This window comes from Podarcis vaucheri (assembly GCF_965113315.1).
Source record: "Podarcis vaucheri genome assembly, chromosome: 7".
Classification (NCBI taxonomy): domain Eukaryota; kingdom Metazoa; phylum Chordata; class Lepidosauria; order Squamata; family Lacertidae; genus Podarcis; species Podarcis vaucheri.
In genome coordinates, this window is record NC_138765.1 from 29279164 (window position 1) to 29290826 (window position 11663).

The 11663-nt window shown below is 46.4% G+C and overlaps 1 protein-coding gene across 1 annotated transcript in view; it reads right to left on the minus strand.

Annotated features, from left to right (window-relative positions):
* Positions 1 to 10052, minus strand: part of RPS6KA1 (ribosomal protein S6 kinase A1) — a 92593-nt gene extending 82541 nt beyond the window's left edge. Inside the window, 3 exon segments of the mRNA XM_082231554.1 lie at positions 7049 to 7166; positions 7169 to 7199; positions 9621 to 10052. Coding sequence (XP_082087680.1) covers positions 7049 to 7166; positions 7169 to 7199; positions 9621 to 9755 — 284 coding nt within the window. The 5' untranslated portion in view covers positions 9756 to 10052.
* Between the last annotated feature and the right edge of the window lie 1611 nt (positions 10053 to 11663).

Below are 11663 nucleotides of genomic sequence, written 5' to 3' on the forward strand. Positions count from 1 at the left end.
GCCAGCGTGACGAAGCTGCTCTGGCGAACCGGCACCAGAGCAGCACACGGAAACGCCATTTACCTTCCCGCTATAAAGTGATACCTATTTTTCTACTTGCACTTAAGGGTGCTTTCGAACTGCTAGGTGGGCAGGAGCTGGGACCGAATGATGGGAGCTCACCCCGCCGCGGGGATTCGAACCGCTGACCAAGCGATCGGCAAGTCCTAGGCGCTGAGGTTTTACCCACAGCGCCACCCGCGTCATAACAACTTACAATCACAACTTACAATCACACTTATAACAACTTACAAACTTATAACAACTTACAATCACAGAAATAAGGTGGGTCCTAAAAAATATACCACTCAAGTGTCAAAAGGCAGCATAAAGAGATGCTTCGCTGAAAGCTGTATAATGAAGATACCGGAAGTACCTCTATGCTGAGGGAGTTCCACAACTTAGAGGTTGTCGCAGATAATTCCTTATCCTGGGTCACTGCTACCCCCAAACTTCTGAAGGCAGTGGAGCAACCAAGATGGAGCAAGCAAGTGGAGCAAGCCAATCTTAACACCCAAGATGGTTTTGTAGGGGAGGAGTTAGACTTCCCTTGGTCACTCTCTAACATAGCCCATCTTTCCATCTCAGGCCTCTACCACTGCATACGCCCTAGGGAGGTCACTTGGGTGCTGCTAATGCAGCTGTTTGACTTCACCCTCAGAAGTGCACTCCATTGTCTCTAGAGACAGACAGATGCCAACAACAACTACTTGCATGTGCAGACCAGGTGCCTGATGGAGATGCCTGATCATTTGACCAAGGACATATTTAGAACCATTCCACAGGCTTTCAGAACAGCACCTTTCTATAACAAAGTAAAAAATGCAGGGGCTGGCACCCTACCAATCCTGGTTTGCGGGACTGTCACCCAGACCATTCCTAGGTGACAAGCCAAGCTACACCATGACAGACAAGAACACAAGTTCCCAGTCTCAAGAGCAAATGTGGGTTAATAAGTTTAGAATGTTTGACTAAGGTCCAAAACGGAGGTACAAATCCCCATTCAGCCATGAAATTCACTGGGTGATCATGGGTAATCTTGGGCAAGTCTCACCATCTCACAAATTAACCCACCTAACATGGTTGTTGTGAGGCTAAAATGGGCTATCCTGATCCCTTTAGTTGAAGAGCGGGATAAAAGTGTAGCACATAAATACCCAGGACACAATTTCATTAATTTGGATGAATCACTGAGCCCTACTCAGCCTGGCTCACCCTCCTCACAAAGCTGTAAAAGCTTGCATTTGCATTCCTAGGATAGAAAATGAATTCTAAATATATGGATTGAGAGTTATGTGGGTTCCTTGCCTTAGATGTTAAAACATTACCACTTTGGGGTGGGTGGGGAACCCTCCAGTGTGTTTAGATTGCTAACCTGCTGCTTCAGAGATTTGCAATCCAATCCCCCTCCCCACTTTCCACCTGCCTTTCTATTTACATCAGATCTTACCACACAGCTGCTTCAGACAAGCATTAAATAAACTCTATCCGAGTCAGGCCTGGAAGACTCAATTATTCATACCTTTGGAGCAAAGCTGGAAGTTGTCCTTAAAAATAGTTTGAGCCAGAAGTTTTGAGATTTCTTCTTTTTAAACAAATCCACAAGGATGCTATTCCTCAAGGGGGCAAAGTTACAACAACCTTGGTGTGGCAAGCTAAGATCAATGCAGTGCATTAATGCCTCAACCTCAGGGCAGAATGAATAAAATTCCCTCCAGGATTCTTAATGTTCAGACTCTTCCTGCTCTGCTTAAAGAGAATAACTCAATCGTGTCACGACAACTGGAAGTCTGCTTGTGGGCATGTTCAACCGAGGATCGGGAAAAGCAATCCTCTCTCTTCCTTCCTGCCCCCCCCCCTCCAACTCTTTTCCAACCGGGGAAGGAAAGAAGGAAGGAAGTACCTAACCATTAGCTGCAGGTCTCCGACGTAACATATAAAGCTACACATTGATCGGCCCAATGATGCGGGTTGGGTTACTTTTTAATTGCAGGAAAGAGCTTTTTCTGCAATAGTTTCCAGGAGAGGCAAGCAACCGCTTTCATTGGGCCAAAGGACAACGATAACGAAACTTATACGTACATACAATCAAAAAGAATCCGACCTGCTTCTTCACAGATTGTGTGTCAACCTATGTAGTGACTTCTGCATGTAAGGGGCGGGGGGGGGGCGCTCGACACACTGCCACCCGCTCCCCAACTCACAGCAGCCCCACGACCCAATCCCAGCCTGCAAATAAGAGCTGGAATACGCGCGCTCTCGGTCCTTTGCGCGGAGGCGCAACGAGGCGACAGGCGCAGACGCCACTCCTTTGCAGGCAATCCGGGAAAAAAGTCACCAGGAGACCTTCGCCCTCCGAGGGAAGGCAGGCAGGCGATGCCCCACCGCCGCCTCCTTCGACTCACCTAGCGCCCCTCTCCCTCTCTCCTCCGGAGCCCCACCGCCACCACCTCTCACCTCCGCGTCCAGCTCCATGTCCACCAGCTCCATGTCGGGCCAAGGTTCCGCTCCCAGCTGGGCAAGCGGCATTGCGGCTGCTTCCTCGGAGCCCCGAGAAATGCTGCAAGTCCGGCTAATAGGGGATCTCGATCTCTCCTTCCTCCGCCTCCAGCCGCGCTTCAGGCTTCTTTACGCGCGCTGCGGCGGAGCTGCGAGTAGGGCGGCCGGGCAGTCAGGCGCTGCGCTCGACCACTGCCGCCCTTCGCCTCTCGGCGCTGCGGGCTGCTCGGGCGCCCGAAGACTTTCTGCGCCGCCGCTTGTTTCCCCCGCTCCACCAGCACACTCAGCGTCGGGCTCCGCTCTCCCCGGGAAGGAGGAGCTGGATGCCGGCCCCTGGCGCCTTATTGGCTGCTCGGCCTAGCGGGGAAGGAGAGGGTGGCTCCTCCTCGACTCCGGCTGATTCTCCGGCCCAGCCCGGGGCCCGCACGCTCCGGGGAAGGGCGGAGAGGAGCAAGAAAGCCCACCTCCTCGCAGCTGCTCCAGGTAGTAGTACCTCGCTTCCCCGCAGTTCCTCCTCCAAATGCTCCCGCCGTCGTAAATTCCCAATTAAGTCATCCATCCGCAATCGCGGCCGCCGCTCTGGCGTCTTCATCCTGCTGCGCGCGATCCTAAGCATGCTTGGTAGAAAGTCCGTTGCCTGCCTCCTGCCCGCCCATCCGCATTAGATATCATGAGACTTACTTCCGTGTAAAAGGGCCAAGGAGTGCGCTGTTAGTGGCAGTTCGATCCTAGCTAAACCGTGTTTGCAGGAAAGCAAGTCCTGTTGAATTCGGGGGTGGGGGAGACACTGGGTATTACTCTCAAGTAAGGAATCTTAAGTTTGATAACCACGTAGAGCCAATTACCAGCATTCATTCCCTGTTAACTACCACGTTTTTTAATGACTAACATGCATTAGCCTGCAGTCTTGTACAGATTTACCTGGGAAGTCATTCACATTCACAGGGGACTTTTAGATAGACATGAATAGGATCGCACTATTCCTGTAGGGCAGCCTTTCTAGCACACTTCAGCTGGAGTTTATGAGCTGTAGTCCAAAGCACCCGGAGGGCACCAGGTTGGGGAAGGCTGATGTAGAGCTAGGAGAGTGGGGAGGAACTTCTTGCAGCTTGAAGGCCACATGACAATGGGTGTGTGTGGCCAGTGGCAAAAGTGGACAAAATGAATGCAAATTTTGCCTTTGTGCAGTAGGCTAGTTTCTACAAACACTCCTCTCTCTCCTCTATCCAGGCAAGAAATAGGCATTATCAGAAATCAAAGAGACATTCTGGCCAGGTGAAAACACTCATTGAGAATGGCAAAGCAGGGCTGGTGAGGGGTGTGGCTTCAAAGAGGGTGCAGCCTGTGAAGAGTCCCAAGAGGCCTGGCAGACCACATTGGGGTCCTGGGACCTGAGGCTCCCCATTCTTGGGCTAGGATCATGTAAAACAGGATCTGAATCCCTGCTCAGTCATGAAGCTCACTGAGTGATCATGGGCCAATCAGTGTATCTCATATTAACCTGCCTCAGAGGGTTATTGTAAAAATGAAATGAGAAGGAAAACAGCCATAAATCCTACCATTTCCCTGGCGGAATGTTCTTGAACCCTGATAATGCCTCATTGCTTGCTATCCAGCCTCAGGACTGTCCCCAGAATGCCATATTTGCCCTGCTGCGTGCCCTCCTTGTGGTTTTGCCTGGCTGAATGTGTTTTTTAATTGTGCAGATGCTTCATTGCTTACCTCTCTCTCTCTCTCTCTCTCTCTCTCTCTCTCTCTCCATATGTACAAATCATTAGCTTTTGCATGGCTGCATTGTAGCCTACTGTACAAAGGTAGGAGTCACATCCTTGGTCTGACCACCACTGGCATGTGGATCTTGAGGATATGTGGGTCTCAGGCTGAAAAAGGTTCCCTATCCCTAAGTACCCCCCCTGGTTTTCCTCTGAAATCCTAACACGGGGGTGGGGTGTGTGTGTTAATCCTCTTTGACTTGATGGCCACACTCACCCTTGGCCAACTATCTGGAGCATGCACACTAGTAGCAAATGAGACCATCCCACATTCTCACACACATACAACCTCCGTAGCAGATGCATGAAGATCAGTTCAAGAGGGCAGTTTTTGCCCCCCCCCCATTCATCACTTTATCAGTCTGATGACCATAGGTGAAATTTGCATTCCCATCAGGGTGCTGGGTTGGGCAGAGGTGCTTAAACCTCTTTGTCCATCAAAGCAGTGCATCTAATTTATTTGTGTCACCAAACCTGGTGCCACCAAACCTGGTGGGAACTTTGGGGGCTATTAAGAATATGCTTGGGAGGTGGCAGAAGTTAGCACCCATGCACTAAGGACTAGAAGCATGATAGGTCTTGTGGAAGGGGTTACCCTGTATCTATCCATATTATTGCAGTCACATGCTTGCTTTCCCAAGTCATCATGAAACTGAATGACCACCACTGCCTTTGAGCACCAAGCAGACTTTATATGAAAAGTATTTCCCACAAGTTAGGGCCCTTCAGATTCTTGGAATGTGAAATGCTGACTTATTTTTAAAGAGGCGTGCCATGCCAAAGCTTTGCAAGGCCTGGACCTTCATCAATATTTCTAGCCAACAGAAGTGGCCAAAATCTCTTTGGTTTGGTTATTTAATTGCTAGGAAATTTCTGACCCAGAGGTCAGGACTGCCCACTGTAAATGTGGGAAATGTGTTAAAAATAAAACAGCTTCCTTTTTATTTATTCAAAAGTCACCAGATAGGTAGGTGCACAGTAACCAGAAGGAATTGCACCACTGCGATGTCAAGGTCACAGTGGGAGGTTAATGGCCAACATCCGCAGGGATCATGTGTGCAGCATGGCAAAGCATGCCCAATACAATTTAAAAACTGGAGGAAAATCTCTGCTGTTCCTTCTTCGCCCCCTCATTAATAGACTTGCCGCAAGTATTTCATCCCAAGGAAATTGGCATATTGACAGCATACCTGACAACGGTAATGGGAAATTAAAATATCAGTAGTTTTAAATATCTTAATTTAAATTGCAAGTGAAGTATGACACCCTTGTTCTGGCACATCAGAACAGCATTGGTGCCACCAGAGCAAGACTTAGGGGCAGAAGACTAGGGCCCCACTCAGCAGAATGAGCTGGAGCCCCCCCCAAAAAAAAAAATGTTGCAGGGCTGGCTTATCACAGTTCTGAAGCAATACAGACATTACCCTCTGAAAATCCTCCCCACCACATCCAAGAATAGTATTAAATCTGTAAGTCTAATATTATGTAACTGCATCACTTCTGAACAGTGCCAGAAGGACCATAGAATCATAGAGTTGGAAGAGACCACAAGGCCCATCGAGTCCAACCCCCTGCCAAGCAGGAAACACCATCAGAGCACTCCTGACATATGGTTGTCAAACCTCTGCTTAAAGACCTCCAAAGAAGGAGACTCCACCACACTCCTTGGCAGCAAATTCCACTATCAAACAGCTCTTACTTACTGTCAGGAAGTTCTTCCTAATGTTTAGGTGGAATCTTCTTTCTTGTAGTTTGGATCCATTGCTCCGTGTCCGCTTCTCTGGAGCAGCAGAAAACAACCTTTCTCCCTCCTCTATATGACATCCTTTTATATATTTGAACATGGCTATCATATCACCCCTTATCCTCCTCTTCTCCAGGCTAAACATGCCCAGCTCCCTTAGCCATTCCTCATAAGGCATCGTTTCCAGGCCTTTGACCATTTTGGTTGCCCTCCTCTGGACACGTTCCAGTTTGTCAGTGTCCTTCTTGAACTGTGGTGCCCAGAACTGGACACAGTAGTCCAGGTGAGGTCTGACCAGAGCAGAATACAGTGGCACTATTACTTCCCTTGATCTAGATGCTATACTCCTATTGATGCAGCCCAGAATTGCATTGGCTTTTTTAGCTGCCGCGTCACACTGTTGGCTCATGTCAAGTTTGTGGTCAACCAAGACTCCTAGATCCTTTTCACATGTACTGCTCTCAAGCCAGGTGTCACCCATCTTGTATTTGTGCCTCTCATTTTTTTGCCCAAGTGCAATACTTTACATTTCTCCCTGTTAAAATTCATCTTGTTTGTTTTGGCTCAGTTCTCTAATCTGTCGAGGTCGTTTTGAAGTGTGATCCTGTCCTCTGGGGTGTTAGCCACCCCTCCCAGTTTGGTGTCATCTGCAAATTTGATTAGGATGCCCTTGAGTCCATCATCCAAGTCGTTGATAAAGATGTTGAATAAGACCGGGCCCAAGACAGAACCCTGTGGCACCCCACTAGTCACTCTTCTCCAGGATGGAGGAACCATTGATGAGCACCCTTTGGGTTCGGTCAGTCAGCCAGTTACAAATCCACTGAGTGGTAGCATAGTCAAGACCGCATTTTACCAGCTTCTTTACAAGAATATCATGGGGCACCTTGTCAAATGCCTTGCTGAAATCAAGGTAGGCTACATCCAAGTATAGAGCAATGCATTTACACTATAGTATTATACAAAAATGGAAATAATTCAATTGTCAAGTTACCTGTAGTGACTACTCCGGGTCAGTTCCAGGGAATCAGGTAGGAAACCTTGGCAGATCGGAATAGAATTTGTGCCTTTCCTCTTGCAAGCAGTGAGTAGCAAATAGCCACTGCACTTACATACATGTAAGTTTTACGTAGAGGAGTTGAGGTCTACAAAAGAAGTGGGGGGAGAGAAGCAACATTGTGGAGTGTTCCTGTTCAAGATTCCAGCTAGCCATGCCCTTTCCCACAGTACTCCATGCCATTCCCCTAAGGGCTTCCATCTCTCCCCCTCAACAGATGCTTGCTGTTGTCTGCCCACTGAGCATTCAGGCCTCCTTAGGCTGTCTCTGGAACTCTCCCACTGCTTCTTTTTCTCAAGTGTTTTTGTACTTCTGCAAACCTTGAGGTTCTCCTAAGCCTGCCAATCCCTCTCTCTTGTGCATGGATGCTGTTGTGTTGGTTACATAAGGATTAGCTCTTCAGAGAGTGAGTTGTCACAGATTGTGCTGTGTTTCATTTCATTGCCATTTGGCCCCACTATCTTCTTCATATCAATGTGTATCTGTGTATCTGTCTGCTAACTAAGGATAACACTTCATGCACCTGGCAAAGTTGGCGCTAGTCCACCAAAGCTTCTGTTCATCTTTAAGGTGTCGCAAAATGCTTTGATGTGTTTGCTGTAACAGACTATCCCCTCTCTAAGCAACCTGTTACTGTGAGCTTTGCAGGTTACAAATGTTTTTCTCGTGTTTCCATTGTTGCTTCTGAATGTGTAAAGTACTGATATGAGCAGAACGATGCCAGTTTGGATAGCTACATCATGACATGCAGAGAAAAGAGGAATAATGCTGCCGGGGGGTGCCGTTTCAGTAGCACCTTCCATGTAATGAAATGATGATATGCAATGAACCTCTTGTAGAGCTTGTGTTTGCTTTTCATGGAGACGAAAATGAACCAGCTACAGCAATAACTAACAAAAAAAAGAAGAAGAGGGAACACAACAGGAACATTGCTGCCATTCACAGGCACGTCTGCTCCTTTGATGTGAACAGAAAGGAAAGAACGGCACTTGGAGACATCAATGAATGCAATTTAAAAAAAAATGAAAATAACAAGTGACACCAGCTGCTGCCTCTGGAGCAAAGTAAATGAAATTCCAGGATGGTATGACTTTAAACAAAAATGCGAAGAGTGAAGGGTCATATAAATCAGTATGCTTGGCAATGCCTTGTAAATTGTTGATGTGAAAATGACAGTTGATAAACTCATGGTGGAGAGTTAACAACAATCCTGCTTTTGAGTTCTCTTCCAATTTCCCACTCTAACATACACAGTCGTACCTCTACTTACGTACCCCTCTGGATACGGAATCTTTGGATTAGAGCCACGGCAAACCTGGAAGTGTGTACTTCTGGGTTTTGCCGCGCACGCATGCGCAGAAGCGCTCAATCACGTCATGCGCAGAAGCGCACCTCTATTTACATAATTTTCGGGGTGTGAATTAAGTTTGTATCCAGAGGGTCCACTGTAAAGCATATTGAAAAAGAGGACAGGGGTTTGTGCACCTTTATTAGCTGTGTAGAAGAGTAGATTTCAGTGGTGTATCACCCCTGTAAGGCCTCACTGAGGATGGATGAGAAATCACCCTCTTATGTAGTCTCCTATTTTTATTTTAAGACATCTTGCATGATGTAGTGATGATGTGTGTGATTATAAAGGAAGGAAGAAGCAACCTATCTACTTGTGCATATTTCACCATTCAGAAAATCCTGAATGAGACATGTTAGCACTGTACAAAGAGCCCTGCTGGATCATACCAAAAGTCCATTTAAGTACAGCATCGCAGTGGCTAACCAGATTGCTTCCAGGAATACCACCGCCTGGACAGGAAGGCAGTAGTCGTCTCCAAATGTTGACTGCCTCAGCAACTGGTATTCAGTGCAGAGGTTCTCTGTTTAGCCATGGTGAATGTGATGGCCTGGTGCAAAAAAGGATAGGACTCATGCACCTTTAATTATAGTGTAGAAAAGGGAATTTCAATAGGTGGTGTTTGTTTGACAAGTAACACCTGCATTATCCTCTCTTCTACATACCGGTAATTATTAAAGGTGCAGGAGCCCTGTCTTCTTTTGCACCTGGAGAGCCTAAAACTGGTGACTAATAGCCATCAAAAGACGTAGGAACATAAGAACAGCTTGCTGAATCAGGCCAATAGCCCATCTAGTCCAGCATCCAGTGACCAAACAGATGCCTAACATATCCCCCATGATTCCCCCTTTAGTACTCAATACATCACATTCTAAAGCAGGCTTCTTCAAACTCAACCCTCCAGATGTTTTTGGCCTACAACTCCCATGATCCCTAGCTAGCAGGACCAGTAGTCAGGGATGATGGGAATTGTAGTCTCAAAAAACATATGGAGGGCCAAGTTTGTTCTAAAGCAAAGGCAGACAACCCTTTTCAGTCCAAGGGCCACATTCCCTCATGAGCAACTTTCCAGGTACCACATGCCAGTAGTGGGTGAGGCCAAAGCCAAGAATAGGTAGGAACAAAAGCAAAAGTGGGCAGAACAAAAGATATGACTATTACCTTTGTAGAGCAAGCTTTGTTGTTGGCATCCATCTGTTTCAGGAGACAATGGAAGAGTATGCCTTTGGAGGTGAAGTCAATCCATTGGAGTTGCATTGCCTGCTGTAGCTGTAGAGACTGATATGGGAGAGACATGTTTTGTTGCAGCTGGGGCAAATGAAGGCATCCAGTTGTGCTGATGCAGGTGTACCATGGCAATTCTTCTTTCTATGCTTCTCCCAGCAGTCATTCCTCCCCTAGTCGCTGCTGTGGATACACGATCTGACTGATTGTCTCCACGCACAGGAGCAGGCTACATTCCATTTACAAACATCTCTCAATCCAGGCAAGCCAGAGGTATTATCAGAGTTCAAGGACACATTCCAGCCAGGGAAACGGATTCAAGAAAGGAGTGGAGCAGAGCCTGGAGAGAAGGGCCTGACAGAGAGGATGGGAGGGCAGCATTATATATGTGGATCAGATATTTATGTGCACTAAGAATTCCCAACTCTTATTCCTAAAGAAATGGGAAGATTGATTGGCTCTTACAATAGGGAGGCAGAGTTGGTGAGGCTGACTTTGAAATGGCAAAACCTGACCAAGTTATATTTCCCAAACCACTAGTTTCTAAAGCAAATGAAGTGTCACATTCACAGTCTCGGTATCAGAGGAGAGAGTCTAAGAAATTAAAGTGGCATTGCTGAAGAAATGGCCTCTCTTCCTGGGGAGGGCAGGGTCAGTTTCCTAGCTCATTTTCCAGCCCGGATAATAATTACTGAAATCCTCTGAAACATTCAAAAATGCATTCCCACTGCATGTGATTGATGCTATCAGCAAGCAATATTTAATGCCAGAAGTCATCCAACAATGGGGTTCTTGTTTACAGGCCCTTGGCATTTCACCACTGAAAATAGGTATGCCACTTTGACGAGCAAATAAGGTGGAATAGCACTCCTTTAATGTGTTTCATGTAATATATCACTTTTAAAATATCAGTTTCTCAGCAGAACCAGAAGCAAAAGTGGGCAGAGCAAAAGATGCCAGGAAAAGCACATGCTTACATTTGAATGATCAGGTCTGTAGGTCTTCTGAGAGAAGGAGCAAATACACAAAATTACTATTGCTTAGGATGTAGAATCTGCTCAGTCTACAAAAACTATTATTGGGATAATTATAAGCCCCAACTAAAACATGTTTGAATTTCCAGTGCCATCTGGATAACCATCAAAAACAACCAGTTGTTCTTCATGCTGTATAAGTTGCAGGAGTTGCAACCTTTGGATCCCATGGTATGGAAGGTATGTGGGACCATCACCTGGCTGAAGCTAAACAGATCTAGGCCCAGTAAGTGTCTGGATGTGAGAACTTCCAGAAACTACATATATGCCATCTTGGTCTCCAGGATGGAAGAAAAGTAATATCTAAACATTAAGAAAAACAATAAATATAATAATAGAATCCAGCTATCAAGGGCAGGATCTAGGGACAGATATTTCATCCTTTGAATTTCTATTTGGAGGGGAGTTGTCCTCCTGATTGCTGACCAAAACCTGGGGGGAAATCGGTCCAAGAACTGGGAAAACAACCCCCTAAATTGAACACATGAAAGTGCCTTTTCCTGAGTCATACCAGGGATTTTCTCTATGCAGACAACATGTTCTTCCACATACAGTCTATTCATGGTTACTCAAAAGTCAGTCGTAGGTTCAAATGGTACGGGCTCCCAGGAAATTCTATAAAAGACTTTAGTGAGTCTCTCATAAGTTGAAGCTTTACTTCCCAGGCCCTTTCCGCCAACATCTACTCCTGTACTGGCTTATGGTTCTGCCTAAATATTCTGAATTGTGGGAAAGCTCAAGAGTTGCTTAATGAGAAAAATTAAAAATCTGTGTACGTAATTATTCCGGGTTTGGGGCACATTCCTTGTTGTCTTTCCACAACTTCATTTGTCCAGATGCAGAGTGAACAGTTCTCAGACTCTTAATATACATATACTCTCCTGCTAACAAATAACTGGTTCTTTTTTTCATTTTCCAATTCTATGGCACAGGCACGGCTGTACAT